The sequence below is a fragment of the Mustela nivalis genome (assembly GCF_964662115.1).
Source record: "Mustela nivalis genome assembly, chromosome: 2".
In the NCBI taxonomy this organism is placed as follows: Eukaryota; Metazoa; Chordata; class Mammalia; order Carnivora; family Mustelidae; genus Mustela; species Mustela nivalis.
Window position 1 is genome coordinate 153,598,204 of NC_139021.1, and position 21,262 is coordinate 153,619,465.

The window sequence follows — 21,262 nt, forward strand, 5'->3', positions numbered from 1 at the left end:
CCTACAGCCTCGAGGGTGGGGATGCCAGAGAGCCCGCGTCAGCCCAGGGCGAGTGGTTCGCCCACCCGCGGAGTCGCAGCGTACAGCCGGGAACTTCTGGCGCGAAACGGCAGGCCCCGCCCGAGGATCTGCGCGGGGTACGGCCCCTAGCCCAGCACGAGCGCAGCGGCAGCTGCCACTCCCTACTCCTGGCCCCCGGGTGAGCTTGCCGCTGCCCACCGCCTCCAATCATTACTCGGCTCCTAGCGCTTTAAATATGCATGGGCGCGTCACGTTGTATGAATCGGGATCGGTCCATGGGGAGGGAGCCAGTATCTATATAAATGTGGCCAGGGTGGGCCGAGTAGAGAGAGAGTGGGGCGGGGGTCTGCAGCCCCAGTGACCGCAGCCCACGTTGGCAACACCGGTGAGTTGCTCCTCTCTTAGCTCTCCTTTGCTACTTCTATCAAAGGAAAGCTGACCCGGGGAGGAGGTGGGAGGCACCCGCGGATGCCAGGCGGGAGTGGTGCTCAGCACCCCAGCGAAGGACTGGCATTTGGGCCCAGAAGCCGTCGGACTAGAGGAAGGCACCGTTCCCTCGGGGCGTGTGGTCGCAGCCGCCTTCTCCCAGTCTGCTTCTAGAACCACGTCCTTTCCCGAGATATATTAATCTGTTTGGGCCCGCCAGTCGTAGGCCCTTTCCGGACCGAACAGGTGAGCCCTGCGCGCTCCGAGCCGCCAGATCTCTGCAGGCTCGCTATGTTCCCCTGGGGGCTGAGCTGTCTGTCGGTGTTGGGGGCGGCGGGCACTGCTCTCCTGGGCGCCGGCCTGCTGCTCAGCCTGGCACAGCACCTCTGGACTCTCCGCTGGACGCTGAGCCGGGACCGGGCCTCCGCCCTGCCCCTGCCCAAGGGCTCCATGGGCTGGCCCTTCTTTGGCGAAACGCTGCACTGGTTAGTTCAGGTGAGTCGATCGCACCTCGTCGTACTCATACCCCAGCACGGCCCCTTCTTCCCTGACTCCCACGGGACCCTCCTCGCCCACAGCGTTCTCAGGGTTCCTAGTCTGCCTCATCCAGTCGCCGAGGGGCCCAGAGAGCATACACAACCCTCGCTGTTGCTCGGCTGCTCCCCTGAAGGGATTTTATGTCGCCGGAGTTCTCCCCAGCGCAATATACACACGACCGGACCCAACACCAGGGTGAATAGAAGGGTTCGGAGAAGGTTCGCCTGAAACCTGCGAGCACACAGTCAGGAATCAGGGGCACTTCTCAGCCGTGAAGCCTTGGGCGCTCACGTCCCCTTGCTGAGCCTGTCTCTTCATCTCACCGTTGGGAACAGGAGCATCTATATTTCCATAGGGTAGTCGTCGCGAGGCCCCAGGGAACCTCGGTTTTGTATAGGAACGCGCCCACCGGGAACAGGGAGTTGTTAGCAAGGGGCGTTTGGGAGACCTGGGCCAGACCCGTAGCCGAGGCCCAGCGGCTCCAGCCTCGCTCCACCTCGCTCGCAGGGCTCCCGCTTCCACAGCTCCCGCCGGGAGCGCTACGGGACGGTGTTCAAGACGCACCTGCTGGGCCGGCCAGTGATCCGCGTGAGCGGCGCGGAGAACGTGCGCCGGATCCTGCTGGGCGAGCACCGCCTTGTGCGCAGCCAGTGGCCTCAGAGCGCGCACATCCTTCTGGGCTCGCACACGCTGCTTGGAGCCTTTGGTGAGCCGCACAGGCAGCGGCGCAAGGTGAGATGAAACCGAAGAAGCGGCCGTTGCGACGTCAGACGTGCGATCCGTGGGGCCCTGTTGTGGTCCAGGCTGGGGCTAGGTTTTAGGGGCACACTTTGAAGCTGGCAGGGACCCCTGGCTAAAGAGAGGTGGTTTGGGGCCAGTCCTTTACGTTTTCCAGCTTTGGTTATAAGCACTCCCAGCATTGGGACTTAAGGGATCTTTCATCTCCGATGTCCTGTGTGTGATTCTGATACCAGAATGGTGGGAAGCCACACTCGGAGAGGGACCGGGTACGACTTCCTGGAGGAGGTGGCATCTGGAGCCTGGATGGATGGGAGGGACTGTATACATCAGAGATCTAGCGGGTATGGCGAGAGCAAAAGCCAATACGTGTGGGGCCGCTGAGGAGAAAGGGACAGAAATTGGCCTTCTGGCTCCTCTGGAATCGCCGAGTTGAGGAAGCCAGACGGACCGCCGCCAGTACTGACCCCGCGGGCTCCCCACAGGTCCTGGCACGGGTTTTTAGCCGCGGGGCCCTGCAGCGCTTTGTGCCCCGCCTGCAAGGGGCGCTGCGGCGCGAGGTGCGTTCCTGGTGCGCGGCCCGCCGGCCGATTGCTGTCTACCAGGCTGCCAAAGCACTCACCTTTCGCATGGCTGCGCGCATCCTCCTGGGGCTACGGCTGGACGAGGCACAGTGCGCGGAGCTGGCCCGAACCTTCGAGCAGTTCGTAGAGAACCTCTTCTCGCTGCCCCTGGACGTTCCCTTCAGCGGCCTGCGCAAGGTACCGCCTCTCTGGCCTCAGACTTTCCTCTTGGGGAGCCCCAGCGTGAAGACTAGGCTCCCTCGGCGCGCCCCCACGCGGCACCTCTAGGGGGACAGAGGCATGGCCCAGAGTGGGGAGGTGGCGTGGTGTGGCAGTGGGCGTCGGGGCTGACCTCTGTCTTCACTCGCTGTGTGACCCGGGCGGGAGGCACGCAGATCCTCTGTGGGCCGCGCCTCCCCGGATGCGCTCCAGACCCACCAGTAGCTGGCTTCCCGACTTTGGGGTCTTGGTGACCGCCGCCCAGCCGATCAGCCCAGCTCCAACACTAGCGCGGTGCCCCTTGGCCTGGCCTCCAGCGCCTCTTGGAAGCCCGGATGGCAGCGGAACCCATGGGACCAAAAACGCCGCAGACTTTCCTCCAGCCTAGCCTGGGTTGGAGAGGAGTGGGGGCCAGGTCCCCCTCTGTGGCTCCAGGCCCACTAGTTTCCAGAACAGAGAATCCCTGCTTCTTCAGACTTCAGAGCACAGGACCGGGCCCAGAGGGCAACTAGGAGGCTACATATGGCTTTTCTTTGTTCATGAGCTGGGGCTTCTCACTGTTTGGAGGCCTTGGTTTTCCTCACCTGAATAAAAATTATAGCTGTGTATGAAGGGACATACCTTAGGCTGATTGCTTTGAATACATTTCCTGAGTTAATCCTCTCAGCCTGCAAAGTGGTCGCCTTTTATTGGTGAAGAAACTGAAGCTCAGAGATGTTTAGTGACTTACCCAAGATCACACAGGTAGGGGACAGAGGCAAGATTTGAATCTGATTTCCTATGATCTCAAAACCCAAATATTCAGATGCTTTTGCTATGCTTGCTCCCGGCACTTCCACCCTCTTGCCTACTGGCTTACAGAGGCTAATGCTTAGAACATCCAGGAGTGGTCTCTAAGCCAGAGCTTTTTTGGATACATCAAAGTGTGCTCTCCTCTCTACACTGGTGCCCACTGCTCCTGGCTGAGTCAAGTGCAGGGAAAGGTCAATGGACTGACCACCTGACAAGGTTCTGTGCCAGGCCTGGGCACTGAGAGCTGTGTGACACTGGGCAATTGCTTGACCCCTCTGAGCTCAGGCATCCTCCTCTCAGGATGACAGTAACGGCTTGCCTTGCCTCAAAGGTGGAATGTGATCATCAAGAGAGAATTATGTGTAGAGACAGTGGGTAAGTTCTTGACCATTCACTGAGACCCTACTATGTGCCAGACGTGGAGCCAAGTTGAGAAGCTTGACCCCTGGATCTCAGCAGAGCCAGAACAGCCCCAGGAAGATCTGGGGTGTAGGTGTATAGGCCGGGCCCTCTTAGCCTTCCTGCCCCACCTCCCTTCTCTCCCCACGCATCAGGGGATCCGGGCACGAGATCAGCTGCATCGGTACCTGGAGGAGGCTATTGCAGAGAAGCTTCGTGAAGACAAGGCTGCAGAGCCAGGTGACGCCCTTGACATGATCATCCACAGCACTAGGGAGCTGGGCCAGGAGCTCTCAGTGCAGGAACTGAAGGTAGGTGGTGGGAAGGTTCTACTTTTCTTCCTTTTGCATTCCTAGCAGTCTCCACATGCAGGCTGCATCCTTCCCCAGCAGGATTCTGTTTGGCCCCACCTGAAGCCATAGGCACTCCTTAGGGGGAGGGGAAAGTGGAGATGTGAGTTCCAGTCATGGCTCAGCCATACCTACATGCTCTGTGGCCTTGGGCCAGTCACCATTCCTCTCTGTAAAAGTGTGAAAGGAATGAATCACAGGCCCTTGCATACAGGTTCTGGCCACAAACAGCTTAGCTTTCCCCATCCCCTTCTCTATCACTCCATGCCTTTGCCTCTGCTGTCTCACCTGCCTATAAGGCCCTTTCTACTCTTCCCTGCAAACCCTAAGGGCTCAGGGTCAAGCTGCACATCCTCCTTGAATCTCCCTCTTCTTCCCCAAATCGACCGTCTCCTTCCTTGAGCCACCTTGTCACCTGCCACTTTAACTTCTGTCTTTATTTTTAAAATTTTATTTATTTAACAGAGAGAGAGAGATCACAAGTAGGGAGAGCTGCAGGCAGAGATAGAGGGGGAAGCAGGCTCCCTCCTGAGCAGGGAGCCCAACTCGGGGCTTGATCCCAGACTCTGGGATCATGACCTGAGCTGAAGGCAGAGGCTTAACCCACTGAGCTACCCGGGCGCCCCTAACTTCTGTTTTGCCACTGTGAGGTCTCCCCTGAGAATTAGAGCCCTCCCCATTTATGTGTGGAGCAGAGGCATTGGAACTAATGATAGAAGCTTTGGAATGGCCTCCAGGACCTGCTGGAGAACCCAAAAAGGAGTGTAGAGGCTGCGGTTGTAGAGGAAGGTTAGAAATGGAAACAACTCAGCCCTTCCAAAAGGAACTTCTAGCCTTTCTCTGGGCCTCAATGTCCCACTTTCCAAGAGTCATGAAGGGTGGGGCTCAGCTTTAGTTTCTTCTTTGAGTATGGGGCTAACAGTCTTTATCCTGACACGTGGGTGGTTATGAGATCTGAACGATTCGTGAGGTTAGAAGCAGATGAGCAATGGGTTCATGAGTTCTGGGAGAGCTGCTGATAGGAACAGTTCTCTGCTGTAAAGGGGAGTGCTTGACAGGGCGGGGGAGGGGATGACAACACCCTCCAGGTCAGGAATCTTCTGGTCTGGTCTGGGCCTCAGGGACAGGTCAGGCTGAGGAGGCCTAGCCAGGAAGGACGTTGGCGCTCCCAAGTGGTCCAGGGCAGGCAGTTAGACTTGGGCCAAGTCATTAATTCTAGAGACATTATGGTATGTCTGGCTGGTGTCAGGCTGTATGCTGGGACTAAGGATATAGCCCTGAGCAAAACACAGCCCCTGTCCTTGAGGTGTGGGAGGGGAGGGGTACACATTCACCCTAGGATCACACAGATCAATGAATAAACACACTGTGGGTGCCGCCGAGAGCTGGGAGGGCAGAGGGAGGCAGTGAGGGTGAAGGCTGGGGCGTGGAGCATGAAGCCACCTCTGGCTTACTCCTCTCAGTGCAGACTGGGAGGAGGGTTCATCTCTCACTGGACCTAACGGGGCAGGGGGAGGTGGAAGCCATGATGCCTCCTTTGCTTGGAGGCTGACGCGACCGCCGCAGGTGCCTTCCCTGTCCTCCCACCCTCACCCCAGTTCCGATCAGGACGCCCGGCAGGGGTTGCCGGTAGCACCACCAGGTGGTTAGAAGCACCGAAGTCCCGAGCCCGACTGCTAGGACTACCTTGAGCGCCCCTTGGAATCCCAGTCTCCACCCTTGTGAAACGGGGGCAGTAAGTGTGCCTCACGGGGCTGGGATGAGAATCGAAGGAGTGAACACACTAAGAACACACACGGTCAGGTCCGAGCGCTGTCTCTGGGAGCCCTTCCAATGATTCTGGGTTTGATCGCTGCCCTATGGGGCTTTCTCAAGAGGCAGACTTGGGATTCGATCGACCCCGGGCCCGCGCACGGAGCCGCCGCTCTGGCTTCCGCGCAACGCTAAATTTGGGCCCTCTGCTGCCCAGCCACGGGGCCTTGGGGCCTTGCAGCCGGGGCCGCAGACTCAGCGCCGCCCCGGCTGTCTTGCAGGAGACGGCTGTGGAGCTCCTCTTCGCCGCCTTCCTCACCACGGCCAGTGCCAGCACGTCCCTCGTCCTGCTGCTCCTGCAGCACCCGGCGGCCGTCGCCAAGATCCGGCAGGAGCTGGCGGCGCAGGGATTGGGGCGCGCGTGCGGCTGCGAGGCGGGGGGCGGCGCGGGGCCGCGACCCGACTGCGGCTGCGAGCCGGATCTCAGCCTCGCGGCGCTGGGCCGTCTGCGCTACATCGACTGCGTGGTCAAGGAGGTGCTGCGCCTCCTGCCGCCGGTGTCCGGGGGCTACCGCACCGCGCTGCGCACCTTCGAGCTCGACGTAAGTGCGCGCGCCCTCCCTGCCACCTGCCGCGGGGCGGGCGGGGCCGGGCGGATCAGCTCCGCGCGGTCGCCTCTTCCCCTCTGAGCTTCCGCTTTCCGTCTTGGAACGGGCCGAGCTCGGTCGCGTTCCCCCGGTGCACGATGGAGGGGCGCAGAGCCTGGCGCTTGGCGAGCCGACGAGGCTAGGAACAGGCTTTCGGCAGCGGCGAGTGTCAGTCAATTCAATGAGAATTTTTATTTTTTTAAGGATTTTATTTACTCGATTGCGGGAGGGAGAGAGAGCACGAGCGGAGGGAGGGGCCGAAGGAAAAGCAGACTCCCCGCTGAACAGGCAGCGCGACGTGGGACTCAGTCCCGGGGACTCCGGGATCATAACCTTAGCAGAAGGCAGGCACTTAACAGACTGAGCCGCCCAGGCGCCCCAGAACTGAGTTTTAGATAAAAACATACTTTCCTCCGTGCAGCACTCCCACCCTTTAGCCAGTGAGTGCAGGTGGGGAACAAGGAGAGCCCTCCCCCTACTGTGCGGCGCACCCCACTCCCCTACTTCCTCACAAGCTCAAGGAACCGGTCATTGTTACCGCGGCCTGGCTCCATCTCTGTAAGACCTTGGGCAGCACCCTCTACACCCTGGGTCTCAGTTTACTCTCTGGAAGGAAGTAGGTCTTGGCCCCTTCCGGCTCTGACACGTCAGTCAAGTGATACCAGGGCTGTGAGACAGCGAGAGTGTAGCCCTCGTTAGCCAAACTTAGAACGTTTGCCTGAATGACTGTCATTGCGGGCAGAGATCGGGCCCTCCTTCCCTGAGCCTTAACTTTAAACAGTGAAGAAATCTGTGGTGCATTGCCTACCAGTAGTCCATGGCGCCATAGCGGCTGGGATTCTGCCCTGGAGGAGTTGGTGATGGGGAGAAAGGAGGCCAGGACCAATAGCTGCATCCCAAACTGGTGTGACGAAGATAGTGGTCGTTAGTGCTGAATAACACCAAAACATTTTAGGGGCTGACATTTGACATGCAGCAGTGAAGGGTTAGGATGGGGACAGGGCACCGCATCCAGACAAAGGCGGGTGGATTATTGACGTGTTTAGAAGTATCTGGGATGCTGCATCTAGGAATTCGGACTTCATTCTACAGTCTAAGGGAAACAGGAAGGAGAACACAGGTCGACGGGGGTGGGGGTGGGGGGACAGAAGGGGAGCCATCCTCCAGTTTACAGATGGGGAAACTGAGCCTAGAGAGGTGAGAGAGAGAGCGCGTGCACGTGCTCCTTGCTCAGGCTAGGGAAGCAAGATAGTGGGGGAGGGGAGATTGGAAGACCCATCAAAAAGTAGAATAGTTAAAAAAAAAAAAGTAAAATAGTTGAAAAACCTGAAGATGAGTAAAGGAAACCTAAAAGCTGCCTTTCAGCATTTTAAGGGTGCCTGTGTTTAACTCCCATGTGCATCTTCTTGAAGTGTGGCTACCAGACGTAAATATTATTGTACAACTAATGGAATGGGGGGGGGGGGTGTTAGAGAGTCAGTTTGCAGTTCAGGGCAAAGAAGAGCTTTATGATGGACTGACCACAGAGGAATGAGGGTCCCTGTCCTTCCTGTTGTTCCCGCCCAGGTGGAGGGTAGGTGCAAAACTAGAACGTAGGTCTCTTGATCTAATGTCAGAAGAAAAAAAGACAAAAACAAAACACTGAAACATAAACAGCAATAGATCACATTTAGCGATCCTTAATATATGCCAGACCGGTATTCTATTCAAGGCAAAACCGGGCAGTTTTGTTCTTATTTTAGTCAACTAAGAAACTAAGGGTCGGAGAGCTTGAGTACCCAGCCTTAAGTCACACAGCTCACCAGAGAGGGAGCTGAAATTGGAACGCAGAGCGTTCTCCTAGCTTGCGGGTTAGGCGTGCGTTCCTGCAGACCCCCGGGGTGGAGGGTGGGTTCAGGACTCGGCTCCAAGCGCCTCGTAGTCAGGCGGGTCTCCTCACTTCCCCGCAGGGCTACCAGATCCCCAAGGGCTGGAGCGTGATGTATAGCATCCGGGACACGCATGAGACGGCCACGGTGTACCGCAGCCCGCCTGAGGGCTTCGATCCCGAGCGCTTCGGCGCGGCGGGCGAGGATGCGCGGGGCGCCTCGGGCCGCTTCCATTACATCCCGTTCGGCGGCGGAGCGCGCAGCTGTCTCGGCCAGGAGCTGGCACAGGCGGTGCTCCAGCTGCTGGCGGTGGAGCTGGTGCGCACGGCGCGCTGGGAGCTGGCCACGCCTGCTTTCCCCGCCATGCAGACCGTGCCCATCGTGCACCCGGCCGACGGGCTGCGGCTCTTCTTCCATCCGCTCGCGCCTTCAGCAGCGCGAGATGGGCTACACCTCTGACCCGCTGCGCTTCGGGACAGGACTTAGCCCCCCGCCCCGCGCGCTGTGAGCGCCGCCCATCTGCGGTTTCCTAGTGCCGGCTCGGGCACTCGCTCACTTGTTCAACAAACGGTCACCGAATGCAGCTCTATGCCAGACTTCGAGGGAGGAGGAGCGCGAGCCCGAGCCGCGGGAAGCCGGCGGAAAGCTGCCTCTGTGCCCTGAGGAAGGGAAGGCCGTGAGCCTAGCCTCCCTTTCCCAGGATCTCTAAGCAGCAACGAAGGAACAGATCTTCCCTAGTTGACGCGGGCCCTCGCTTCCGGCGCCAGGGCCGGGAGGTCGCCTGGATCTTGAGGTGGTGGGGAGCATTGCTAGGGCAGGACTGGACCGTGCCAGAGACCCAGCGAACGCGGCTGGACATGCAACCCTTGGGAGGAACCGCATCTCCGACCAGGTTTGGGGGCCATAGTAAGACACACCGGAAAAGCGCCCGGCAGCCCACCTGGGCTTGGTGCGCCAAGGCCACCCTGCCCGGCTGTCTCGGCGGAAACTCAGAACTGTGGGAGCTTCCAGGGCTGTAAAATGGCTCAACATCACTGATAGTGCTGGCGACTTCTTAAAAATTCCAACTTCAGGAACGTCTTCCCATATATACAGAGGAGAATAGGTACAGAGAGATGTCTCTAAGGTTGAAATATTTTTCTGGGAGTCTGAGACATCATCAGAGAGGGATGTGATATTTCTACCCAAAACAGGAAGGCCAAGAAGAAAGTTGCCAGGCAGCAGTTTTGTGGGGTGACTAGGGCTTAGCTGGGCAGCTGCTCCCTGGTGGGAAGGTGTGGGGTAGGAGTTGGAGGATACCCAGGAAAGCCTCCCCTCCCAAGGGTATGCCAGAGATTTCCTCCTGAGCATAGCCCAAGAGCTGGGCTGAGAAGTATCCCTATAATAGGTGGCTGCAGGGACCTTCCGGTTTACTACTTCCATCTCCTCTTTTGCAGAGGAGAAACAGGCAGCTCTTTGAGGAGCTACCAGTGGGCTCCTGGACTCCCTGGCCAGGGCTCTCCTCCACCTCATCACTTACTCCAGCCTCTGGGCCTGTGGCCACTAGGTACGGCCCAGTCCTTTGTCCTTTCACAGTGATCCCCAGGTTGGCTTAAAGACTCCAACACAGAGGTTTCCACCAGTGTTTAAATCAAAGCCAAGAGCCTCCAGTGTCACCCTTTCCAACAGCCCAGTGCAACCTGCCACCCATCTTCAGACAGTCCAGGGCAGCTGGACATGATGGGTGAGCCGGGGAAGTTGCCGCCCGGGCCCCAGAGCTGACCCTTTAGTGAACCAGAAGGAAGCTGGTGCCCTCCTGACCTTATGCTTAAGGTGGATCCCCGGGGCCAGAAGGAAGGGGGGAAGCAGCAGGCGCAGGCAGGGTCGGTAGCTCAAGAGCTCAGCGGGCCCTTCCGAGCTCGGCTGACACGGCCATAACCCCCATCCAGGGCAATTCATCACCCACTGCTGACCACAGACCCGGCGCTGGGCCATTGGCTCGGCAGGCACTGGAGTCAGCAAAAGTGGCAGAATTGCGGCCTGCCCTCAGGGCGCTCCTGAGGCTGCAGAGACCACGCCCTGGCTGAGAAGCTCTCACCAAGGGAGAGGGGATCAGAGGACCAGGGCTTGGGGCTGATTCTGATTGGGGGAAGAGAAGAGCATTGTGAGGAGGAGGTTTGCAGAAGCCCCCATGGTGTAGGTGGTTCCCAGAGACTTACCTGTTCCGGGATCTGTACTAACTATAACTTCCTGTAGGGGCAGCTCCAATTTCCCTTTGATAATGTCCTTTTCAGTAATTTCAGGGAACACTGGGACTCCTGTTTTAGTAGCTTCAGATTCTCTGAGGAAGGAGCATTCTGGTGTTTGCCCTCCTGGACTGCATATGCTTATGAGGGAGGTAGACAATAAACTAGCAAACAAAGAGCTCCAAAATGCCGGATGGGGCTAAGTGCTCTCCAGAGAGTAAAACAGGTCTGTAAGACATAGCACCTGGGGGCCAAACTCTGCAGGGTGGTGCAGAGTGAGGAGGTGACATTCAGCTTGGGAAGGAACCAGCCAGCGGTGACCTGGGGAAGGTGCTCCCCCAGCAGAGGAAACACCAGGTAGGAAACCCTGCACCTCCAGACGGGAATGAGTGCTCAGGAGGAGGAATTGGGGGAAAAGGTGGAGGAGGGGAGCTTCAGCTGTGGGAGCTCACCTGACTCCAAACTACCTCGGGGTCCTCACTCCCCCACTCCAATAAAAACAAAACAAACACCCCCCCTCCGCCCCTCCACCCTTAGCAACAGGGAGGTTGTTTTGTAAACATCTTGGAAATATTTTGTTTTCCAGTGAACCAGTTCTCCTCCCCGCCCACCCTCACCCAAGAAAGCTTCGCAAGTTTTCTAATCAAAGTTCTTATCGGGCCGATAATTTATTGACCCCTTCCTCCATTCAAGACGTTCTTTAATGATCTTCACGCTCACATTTAATCCCTTCCTGCCGGACGCCCCCGCTGGACGCCCCCGCGGGTGTCGAAGGGCAGATTTATTAAAACTCTCCCCCTCCCCCGGCAATTTGCAGCACGCAGGCCCCACTCATCTTGTGACCCGGCGCGCGCTGAACTTGGCGAGGTGGCCCTGCAGAGTTCACTTGGATGTCACGGTCCGGCCTGCAGGGGTCACAGGCAGGTCAGGCCAGAGGACTGGGAATGGGCCCCAGGTCACGCCCCCGCTCGCGGGTTTTGCTCACAGGCCCCAGCGCGGTCTAGAAAGGGGCGGGAGCAGGATTTCTGAGAATTCTAGCGCGTCTTGCCGCCTTCCCGCCGGTGCCCAGAAGTTGGCTGGCACCGTTCGCAGTCGCCAAAACGTGAGAAGTGACAGTGGGAGAGGCCCTTCCCTAGAGCCTCTGAAACTCCGAGTCCCAAACAAGCCTTGTGGCGACTCCGGCTTGGAGCGTTGCGGGGACTGCGCGATCCCGACCACGCTACAGACATTTTCCAATCCCGCCGGCTTTGGGGACCGCCGCGGGAGAGCCACATATTTAACAGCTCTTCGGATCAAAGAGTTTTCCATTTACACGGGAAGCCTTCCAAGGCGTGCGGCGTGCTCCTGCAAGAGCCGGAGTTTAGTTTTAAACAAACGTACTGCATTCTGTTTCGCTTTCCGCGCTCCAACCAAGGATGCGTGTGGGCCGGCCAGGTGGGAAGTGGGGTGCGCACGTGCCCTTCCCGCGGTGTCCGAGCTCCCCACACTGGCTGCAGTAGCACAGCAGCCGACTGCAGCTGGGCGAAGGCCAGCGGACGTGCTTCCCAGTAGAGATTCCCTCAACGCTCCCATTAGGGGCCGGCAGAGGCCTGGGTGGAGGGTCGAGCACCCCGCTCACCTGGGTGGCTTCGGTCGGTGGGAGCTGGGAGAGCGGGCGAAGGCTCGTGGGCCCCGAGTCCAGGTCCTCCGGAGGAAGTAATCATTCTAGCGTGCGCGGAGCAGGGAAAAGTATTTGCAGCCAGGTGCCCCTTTCCAAAATTCACAACTGCCCCGGGGTGTAGACAGATGGGGGAATTACCGCCTCCGTATTAAGGAGAAGGAAACAGGCGCAAGGATGTGTGGTGACTTGCTCAAGGTCACGCAAGTGGAGATGGAGCCGGTCCCCGAATACAGACTCCCAGGCTTTCCTTTCTCTATCGCCGTCACCTTAACTGCCCAGGTCTAAGGATCCTCCTCCCCTCTGCCGAGCTGGGGCTGGGAGTCCCAGGGCCCTCGGAATCCGCTCGAGTGCGGCCGGCGGTTGGCTGTCTCGAGGTGGATGAATTGTCCCTGGGTCTCCCACTGGGGTGTCAGAGTTGGGGCTCAGACTTGTGCAGGGTTGTACCTGGAGTCCTGAGGGACTTGGAGGCTCTCTTGTACCCTTAAGGCGGACCTTCTAGGACTTCAGGAGCGCTGGCCTCCTTGAGGGGTTTGGGGAGCTGGAATCCAGGATCATCCGCGGATCAGGTCTGATTCCCCGCACCACCCGCTCTGGCTTAGGTCGTGGCCCTGGGCTCTTCTGCGGGATGTTTGGGAGAGCTGGGAGGTTTGAGTGTTGCTCTGCGTTCTGGACCTCAGTTTCCCCAGTGTAAGACTTGGCAGCTAGTCGGTTCCTGAACGCACTTCCCTTTGCTTCCCCAGCAGGTGGAAAGGAGCCCATGAGGCGCCGGAATATGGAAAGCCATTGAAGGCAGCTCTGGGCTGGGGCCGCCCGTGGGACAAGGCGGGGGCTGGGGGGGGGGTGTCCAAAGAGACCTCCAGGAAACCCAGGGCTTGGAGTTCCCGCTCCGCTGAGCCCGGGTCGGCCTCTGCCGCCGCCTCGGGGCTCCGCACACCTTGTAAGGGGGAGGCAGGCTGCCCCTAGCCCCGCACCCCAGGAGGCGCGCTCCGGGGGAAGCCGCCACCGTGCCGCCTCTGCCTCGGCGTGGAACAAACGGTTAAAGATTTTGGGCAGCGCCTCGCGGGGGGAGGAGCCAGGGGCCCAATCCGCAATTAAAGATGAACTTCGGGTGAACTAATTTGTCTGACCAAGCTAACGCGGGCAGTAACCTGGGCCGCCTATAAAGCGGGCGCGCGGCGCGGTTCGGAGCGCTGGCGGCGGCGGCAGGTGGCGCGGGAGGCCGCGGCGCGCCATGGGGCTCCCGGCGCTGCTGGCCAGTGCGCTCTGCACCTTCGTGCTACCGCTGCTGCTCTTCCTGGCCGCGATCAAGCTCTGGGACCTGTACTGCGTGAGCAGCCGCGACCGCAGCTGCGCCCTCCCTTTGCCCCCCGGAACTATGGGCTTCCCCTTCTTCGGGGAGACACTGCAGATGGTGCTGCAGGTAAGGGAGCTTGGGAGGGACGGGACGATTCTTAGGAGCCCGACTCGGCTCCGGGCGTCCCTGCCGCCGGGGTAGGCGTCCCCGAGAGAGAGGTGACTCCGGCCAGGACCCGGGCTAGCCCGAGGCGCGGCGCTCCCCGGCGCCCCCTCACGCCCGCCTCTCTCCTCCGCTCTCCTCTCCCAGCGAAGGAAGTTCCTGCAGATGAAGCGCAGGAAATACGGCTTCATCTACAAGACGCATCTGTTCGGACGGCCCACGGTGCGGGTGATGGGCGCCGACAACGTGCGGCGCATCCTGCTCGGGGAGCACCGGTTGGTGTCGGTGCACTGGCCCGCGTCGGTGCGCACCATCCTGGGCTCCGGCTGCCTCTCCAACCTGCACGACTCCTCGCACAAGCAGCGCAAGAAGGTGAGGGCGGGGAGGCGCTGCCTGGCCTGGAAGGGGGACCCAGTCCGGTGGAGGGGTTGGAGGATCTAGATGCCGGGAGAGCGCTAGCTGCGCGAGGTGACCCGCTCAAGGCCACTTTAGTCGGGAAGTGCCTAGTGTCTGGCGGAGGTGAGGGTGGCCAGAAGGGGATCCCGGAAGGCCACGGAGTCGCTTTTAACACTTGCCCTTCTCGGAGCTCAGGTGATTATGCGGGCCTTCAGCCGCGAGGCGCTCCAGTGCTACGTGCCGGTGATCGCCGAGGAGGTGGGCACTTGCCTGGAACAGTGGCTGAGCGGCGGCGAGCGCGGCCTCCTGGTCTACCCCCAGGTGAAGCGCCTCATGTTCCGCATCGCCATGCGCATCCTGCTGGGCTGTGAGCCCCGGCTGGCTAGCGGCGGCGACGCGGAGCAGCAGCTGGTGGAGGCCTTCGAGGAAATGACCCGCAATCTCTTCTCGCTGCCCATCGACGTGCCCTTCAGCGGGCTGTACCGGGTGAGGGAGCGTGCGGGGTGAGGAGTTGGGGGCGCGGGAGCGCGGGGACCCGGGGTCCGCTCACGGCCGCGGCTCTCCGCGCTCAGGGCTTGAAGGCGCGGAACCTCATCCACGCGCGCATAGAGGAGAACATTCGCGCCAAGATCTGCGGGCTGCGGACGGCCGGCGCGGGCGGCGGCTGCAAAGATGCGCTGCAGCTGTTGATCGAGCACTCGTGGGAGAGGGGGGAGAGGCTGGACATGCAGGTGAGTGGCGACTTCAGGAAGAGGCGCCGTGGAATTTGGTCCCCGGGCTTTCCAAGCGCGGCTACCCCAAAGCGCACGTCCAGACTCCAGAGTGGGCAGACCGCCCAGACACCCGGGATGGGACACCCGGGATGGTTGAGACACCGGATCCACAGAGCTGTGGGAGAGGCGGAACAGGGAGCGTCCCATAGCCCTACCAGGTTTTACAGGGGAAGCTGGAATTTGCAAAATGTAAATAAAGAATGTTGGCCCGATTTTAATACAACCAAGGCTTTCATTCAAGAATTCCCGGTGTAGTGAGATTTTACTGGTTTTCCTGCTCCAGCTGAACTAAAGAGACTATGCATTTTGTTTAAAAAAAAAAAAAAAAAGTAGCTTTCCTTGGCTTTCTGTCAGCGAACTTTTAGCCCTTCTCATCTTCTTTCCAGAACCTTCAGTTCGGTTCTAAGTAATTGCTGTGTAAAATTGCATGCAGACTTGTAAAAAGAAAAACGTTTGTCTTATTCCATTCTTAGGCACTAAAGCAATCTTCAACTGAACTCCTCTTTGGGGGACATGAAACCACAGCTAGTGCAGCCACATCTCTGATTACTTACCTTGGGCTCTACCCCCATGTTCTCCAGAAAGTTCGAGAGGAGCTCAAGAGTAAGGTAGGGGGACACTAGGGTTCCCTATTAGCTTAAGAAATTCCACTGCTCCCTAGCCAACTTGCCAATATGTAAGTGTGCTGCCCTCTCTGAGTATTTTGAAAGTGTAGGGCCCAGGGGGTGGGTGGGCCAATTCGGAAAGAGAATTAGCTTTGTGAATAAAAAGGAAGGAACTCTGAGCTGCAATCCCACTCCAGCCCGGCTCAATTCTTGTATTCCTACCCTTCTCCACTTTCTGCAGTACGTGGGAGATGTTCAGATAGATTCCACTTTCTTGAATTTGTGTGTTCAAGGGCATGAATGGGGACTTCAAGGCGGCAGTGATAGTGGTGGTGGTGATGGGGGTGGGGTTGGGGAGGTAGGTAGTTCTAAGTAGGGAGCAGCATTCTCTTGGAATTGTAAATAATGGATTTGGGCCAAGGGGTGGAGGCAAATGGTCGTTAGCAGCTCATAGTTTCACCCTCACCCTCTCCCATCCTGGGGCCCTTTGGGTCTAGCCGCCACTTAAGCCCTGTTTACGTCTGCTGGGCTGATTTTATTGGAGCACAAAATAACCGTTCACCTCTGTATGACTGTTTTGATAGGGTTTACTTTGCAAGAGCAATCAAGACAACAAGTTGGACATGGAAATTTTGGAACAGCTTAAATACATCGGGTGTGTTATTAAAGAGACCCTTCGACTGAATCCCCCAGTTCCAGGAGGGTTTCGGGTTGCTCTTAAGACTTTTGAATTAAATGTAAGTTCAAAGTTCTCTTCCCGCAGCCCCCCACTCCCAACTCCTGGTGTTGTGTCTTTAAAACCTCTCCTTTGCTTCCTTGTGCATTGGCTTACATTGCTTACCCTTTTGATAGCATTACCCGGCCCATGTGGTCACGTTTTTGGTAGTCTGAAGGTCTGTCCTGTCTCTCTCCTCACACCACCCCCTTTTTTGCAACTCATAACTCCTCTGGTTATCAGCGATGGCTTTTTGTTGTTGTTGAAAGTTGGATTGGGGTTTGTCAGCTCTGGGGGCTTTCTAATCTTTTGCAGGGTTACCAGATTCCCAAGGGCTGGAATGTTATCTACAGTATCTGTGATACTCACGACGTGGCAGACATCTTCACCAACAAGGATGAGTTTAATCCTGACCGATTCCTGCTGCCTCACCCGGAGGACGCATCCAGGTTCAGCTTCATTCCGTTTGGAGGAGGGCTGAGGAGCTGTGTAGGGAAGGAGTTTGCAAAAATTCTGCTCAAAATATTTACAGTGGAGCTGGCCAGGCATTGTGACTGGCAGCTTCTAAATGGACCTCCTACAATGAAAACCAGTCCCACTGTGTACCCCGTGGATGGTCTCCCTGCGAAGTTCACCCGTTTCCAGGGGAAGATCTGAGGGGCGCAAAGGCCCGGAACTCAGACCTGTTTGAAGCGTAAATGAGGTTTTACACAGTGTCATGTTGATTCTATTATATTTAATTTCTAAATGTATATTATAATATTTATGTGTCTCTACTATAGTACCACAGTCTTTAAATATTAAAATAATGAACTTGAATAGTTTCCAAATAAAGATAAATCTGAAGGTGCTTATCTGGCATGTAAGATTCCTGGGGGGGGGGCTCCCTGGTTTTATATTTGTATATTTAACCAGATATGGACGTGTATGCCTGCACAGCTTTGTTACCTGTGCATATCTATTTTCTTGTGAGGAAGAAACTTTAGCTGTTATTTCTTTTCAACGTCATTAGAAAAACAATGTATGTGTGTGTGAGTTAGCGCAAAGGTAAGTTTGTAAAGGTTTCTATGCTTTAGATACCCTATTTAGAAATACCTATGAAGTTAATTTTAGATTCTTTTTTTTTTTTTTTTTTTTTGCTCGATTTGCGTTAGGGAAAGATGGATTTGCAAAGGTAATACTTTAATAACTATCATACTCTAACACACTCAGCCATAAACTTATTATGTTTAATAACCATAATAAATCCATGTTGTTGCATAGTGCCAGCACTGTTTTCCTAAAGGATTCAGGTAAGAGAAAGCCAGTCACTCTGATCACGGACAGTTACTGACCGAAATGAGACCAGAAGTCGCCTGTGAAAAACAATACTGGAAGAGGCCAGCCTCTGATTTAGATGAGTTAGTCCAGGTTTTCTTTATTGAAAATAAGGCAGGAGGAGTCGATTTAGCAAGCTGACAGATAAAGTTTTTATCTATGCCAGGCAATAGGGTGTGAGCCTGACATGACTGATAAAATGGCCCAGTCATGACCCTGTGAACCTTGGCTAACCTCGGCGAAAACGCAGTTTGGTCACATTTCTGACCCTGGCATAGCCATGTTCTCAACTGAAGGCCAGACTCCCCATCCAGAAAGGTTAGCCCCAGTGACTTGCTTAGGCAAGCACATTTTCGGTTTGGAAATGGCACAATCTGCTTACTGAACCTCTGATGGCTTGTAGGTTTTGGACTTTAAAATTTTCATTACAATTTTAGAATTTGGCAATACTGCAGAAAACTGGGTGGTCTAAATAGGTGTTTGAAAAGGGTTCTGTCTACAATTAAGAGTTACATGTTGTACCTGACTTTATTTTTTAGGGGGAACTTAGATTGTACTTATTCCTGGAATCCTCTAATTTCTAAAGGGTGTTTACATAATAACTTAAAATGTCTTATAATAACCTAATAATGCTTTTATTTTTTAATGAAAAATTACAGGCTTACTTAGTTTCTGCCAAAGCTTTAGGGCACCTTGGTGTGCAAGACAACCCCTCTCCTCCTAACGTTTGCCCCAGATGCTTCCAGCAAGGAGCATGCTAGCCTGAGGACATTACTTCAGGTAACTTTTAAACAGGCCATTTTATAAGTGTTTTAGTATCTTTCATTTTGCCAGAGGACAGTTAAGCATTTTAAAATAACGTCTTCGGTGACTCCCTGACCGCATGTCTCTGCGAGCATCTACAGAAAAGAATTGGAACCATATTAGCATAGAATTCAATTTCTTAAATCCATCTCCATTTTTTTTTATCTGGAGAGCTTTGAGGAAAGCACTTCTGGCTTGAGTTTCCCAGGTTACATTTCACCCAGCTGTGCTTATTGGTTACAGGGTCGTGCCGAATTTACCTCACAAAGATGGTCAAAACCCAATCTCTGATAGTAGGCATGGTGCTGAGTAAAGGCAGTTTGGAAGTGTTTGAGTGTGAGGTCGAAGCCGTGTTTGCAGGTTGCACACTCACTAGGCCTAGGTCATGTCTAGCCGGGGCAGGCACATTTTACGACACAGACACCTCTGGGTCAGTGTCCGGGCATCACCCAGTGGAGAAACATTTCAGGAAGGTTATGGTTCTAGAGATAACACTGGCCCAAGGTACAGAAGGAGGGGAGACCCCCTGTGAGGAATGACTCCTTGGGGCTTCCTGCCGCATGCTAGAAGGGCCCTGGGCCCTGCGCCCTGCGGGGCCTTGGTGGGCCTGCCACACTGGTGAAGTTGGTGCCCCTGCCTCCTGGTCCTCATATGCCCTTGCCCTGGCCACCTGCCATCCCCTCTTGTCCTCGCTGGGTATAGTGCCACCAGTGATAGACTGTTGTCTGTCCCGGCCGGTGAAAGCCTCCAGCTGGGTCTCTAATGTGTGAGTCCTCAGAGGGATGCAGCCTTCACCTAGTTCAGCCCTGGGAGGCCCAGTGAGGGACTGTGGCTTGCCGGGGGGGCGGGGGGGGGGGGCACGACACCCCAGGAACCCCAGGAAGTGGCAGAACCAGGAAAGGCCTCCTGCAACCTCCCCCTCCCCCTTTTTTCCTTTCTTTTTTTAACACCTGCCTGATTTATCTCCAACTTTCTGTGGCCTGACAACTAGACCCAGGGGTCTCCACCTCCTAACTTCCCGTTGTGTCCCCTGCTACCACTCCCCTGCCCCGTGACAGTTCAGATCACCCTTCTTGCAGGCTGCCAGAAGCAGCTGGTAAAATGGGGGCAGGGACAGAAAGCAGCTACTCCACCAGACCCCTTCTCATCTGTGAGGTTTCAGGATGCTTTGCGCACCTTGCCACCCCCCAGAGGTCCACAAGGGGGCGGGCTTCTCCCTTCTATGCCAAGCTCAGGGCCCAGTGGTTTCCCCACCAGTGTCCATGAAGTCCAGCATCCACGGACTCCAGCCCAGGGTCTGCTTTTACCCCAAAACAATAAGAGGCTACAGACTTTCCTGGCTTGCAAGTACTCAGCCTCAGGCTGGCCAGTGCAGCCTGGATCCTCTGGAAGAGTCACCCTGGGCTGTGTGGATCTGGATCATCATTTAGTTCCTGAAGTGGCCACCATCTGTGGCCTTTGAGGCCAGCTGGCTCAGGCTTCCAGCGTTGCCCACAGACAGCCCACAATCCAACCTACATTGCTCTCAGTATCTCTGGAAAATGGCTCTCAGTTTTGGAAAGTGGGGGTGGGGGGAGCACGTGTTTCGAAGGTCTGGGAGCCATCCCACAGAAGTACCATGCAAGGAATGAGGGATGTTAAGAGAGGTTTTGGTGGCCCCGCCTTCAAATAGTTCAAGGGGTGTTGGAGAAAATACAGGTTCAGACCTGTTTCAAAGGACGGAGCATGCACTGAGGAGGGTGAGTTAGAAGGAAGAAGTTAGCACCATATAAGGAAAACATTTTGAGGCAACTAGAGCTCTTCCGTGATGACACAGGTTACCTCCTGGGCAAGCAAGCTCCCTGTCCATGGAGGCATCCAAACAGAAGCTGGAAAACTAATCCAGCATCAGGATTCAGACGTAGAGGGAGAGAGGTTAGGTTCAATGACCCCCAAATTCCTTTAAAAAATTGAAGAGTTGTGATTCTCTGAGATTTGGTATGCATTAATTTGGTCCCCCAAAATCCATACTTGGCTTTGAAATGCAGATTAGCTCCAATCTAGGGAGCTGGGACAGCCCCGCATCATCTTCCAGTGGCACTGGGCAGCTCACAGATCATTCTGGTGAACCACGGAGCCAGATGGGAAGGTGGGGACACAGAGGGCCTGACATGTGACCTCAAAGAGACACTGAGTCCCCAGTGTTGATTTGATTGTTGGGGACGCTCTCTCCCGCCCTGTGACCAAGAGCTTCCAGCCTAGGGCTTCACCCCACTGTGCCATGCTGACCATCCCCCTGACCTAGCACCTAGGGGAGGACCCTGCCACTCTCCTTAGTGCTCCCCAGCCTCCTCAATGCCACGTGCTGCCCCCGGCCCCTGCCCAGCTGTCCTCGCCCTCCGCCTCCTGAGAGCTAGCCCAAGGTAGTAGCAACTGTGTCTCCTCGTCGTAAACTGAACCCCCTCTCCTGGGCCTCCCGGGCCTCCCCCAGAACACGCCCACACACAGTAGGTGTTCTTTGGGAGACAGCTTCTCAGGGCCAGTCAACACTGGTCACCTACGTCTCTCCAGCTTTGCGGTGCCATGTTTTTTTCTTTGAAAAGTGAAACTTTCATCCTTGGAAAATCTCAGCGGCCGCAAGCTTACACGGCTGTGGTTTAACAGCATGTCACATTCCTGAAACCGAGGCTTCATGGGTATTAGGCCAAACAAGCTTTCCTTCTTTTGAAGTAGACTCAGCTCGAGTTAGAAACCTGGGACAGGGTGGAAACTTAGCCCTGGATTATGCGGTGGGCTTTCTGGGGGAGAGGGCTCCTGTTGCAAGGCTCTGCACCACGTCCCGCCGTGCAGAAGCCGAGCCCCGCGGCGGTGTCGCCGCTGCCAAGCCCCTCCGTGTCCATGGAGGGGTGGGAAATCTGCTCACTCGCTTTTGATCACGGGTGCCTCAAGACTTTTATCTGAAGTCACCAATGGGTTCGCTTAACTCATATACGTTGGAAGAAGAGGACAAGGTGCGTGGC

At 56.4% G+C, this 21,262-nt stretch overlaps 2 protein-coding genes across 2 annotated transcripts; both read left to right on the forward strand.

Moving 5' to 3' along the window:
• Window positions 1-738: 738 nt before the first annotated feature.
• CYP26C1 (cytochrome P450 family 26 subfamily C member 1) lies at window positions 739-8,858 on the forward strand (the record flags this gene model as incomplete). Its single annotated transcript, XM_082720237.1, has 6 exons — window positions 739-942; window positions 1,492-1,716; window positions 2,208-2,483; window positions 3,851-4,006; window positions 6,079-6,399; window positions 8,394-8,858. 6 exons carry the CDS (start codon window positions 739-741, stop codon window positions 8,769-8,771), a joined length of 1,560 nt encoding a protein of 519 aa, XP_082576363.1. The 3' UTR covers window positions 8,772-8,858.
• A 4,459-nt stretch (window positions 8,859-13,317) lies between these two features.
• On the forward strand, window positions 13,318-16,992 carry CYP26A1 (cytochrome P450 family 26 subfamily A member 1). The gene is made up of 7 exons (XM_082719565.1): window positions 13,318-13,617; window positions 13,801-14,025; window positions 14,245-14,535; window positions 14,622-14,780; window positions 15,296-15,430; window positions 16,012-16,164; window positions 16,458-16,992. Exons 1-7 carry the CDS (start codon window positions 13,429-13,431, stop codon window positions 16,797-16,799), a joined length of 1,494 nt encoding a protein of 497 aa, XP_082575691.1. The 5' UTR covers window positions 13,318-13,428; the 3' UTR covers window positions 16,800-16,992.
• The last annotated feature ends 4,270 nt before the right edge of the window (window positions 16,993-21,262 follow it).

Bases quoted from the DNA above. Each gene is read 5' to 3' on its own strand.
- CYP26A1 (XM_082719565.1), top strand. From the start codon at position 13,429: ATGGGGCTCCCGGCGCTGCTGGCCAGTGCGCTCTGCACCTTCGTGCTA. The intron at 14,026-14,244 runs GTGAGGGCGGGG...CTCGGAGCTCAG, and splicing joins CGCACAAGCAGCGCAAGAAG to GTGATTATGCGGGCCTTCAG. The intron at 16,165-16,457 runs GTAAGTTCAAAG...AATCTTTTGCAG, and splicing joins TTAAGACTTTTGAATTAAAT to GGTTACCAGATTCCCAAGGG.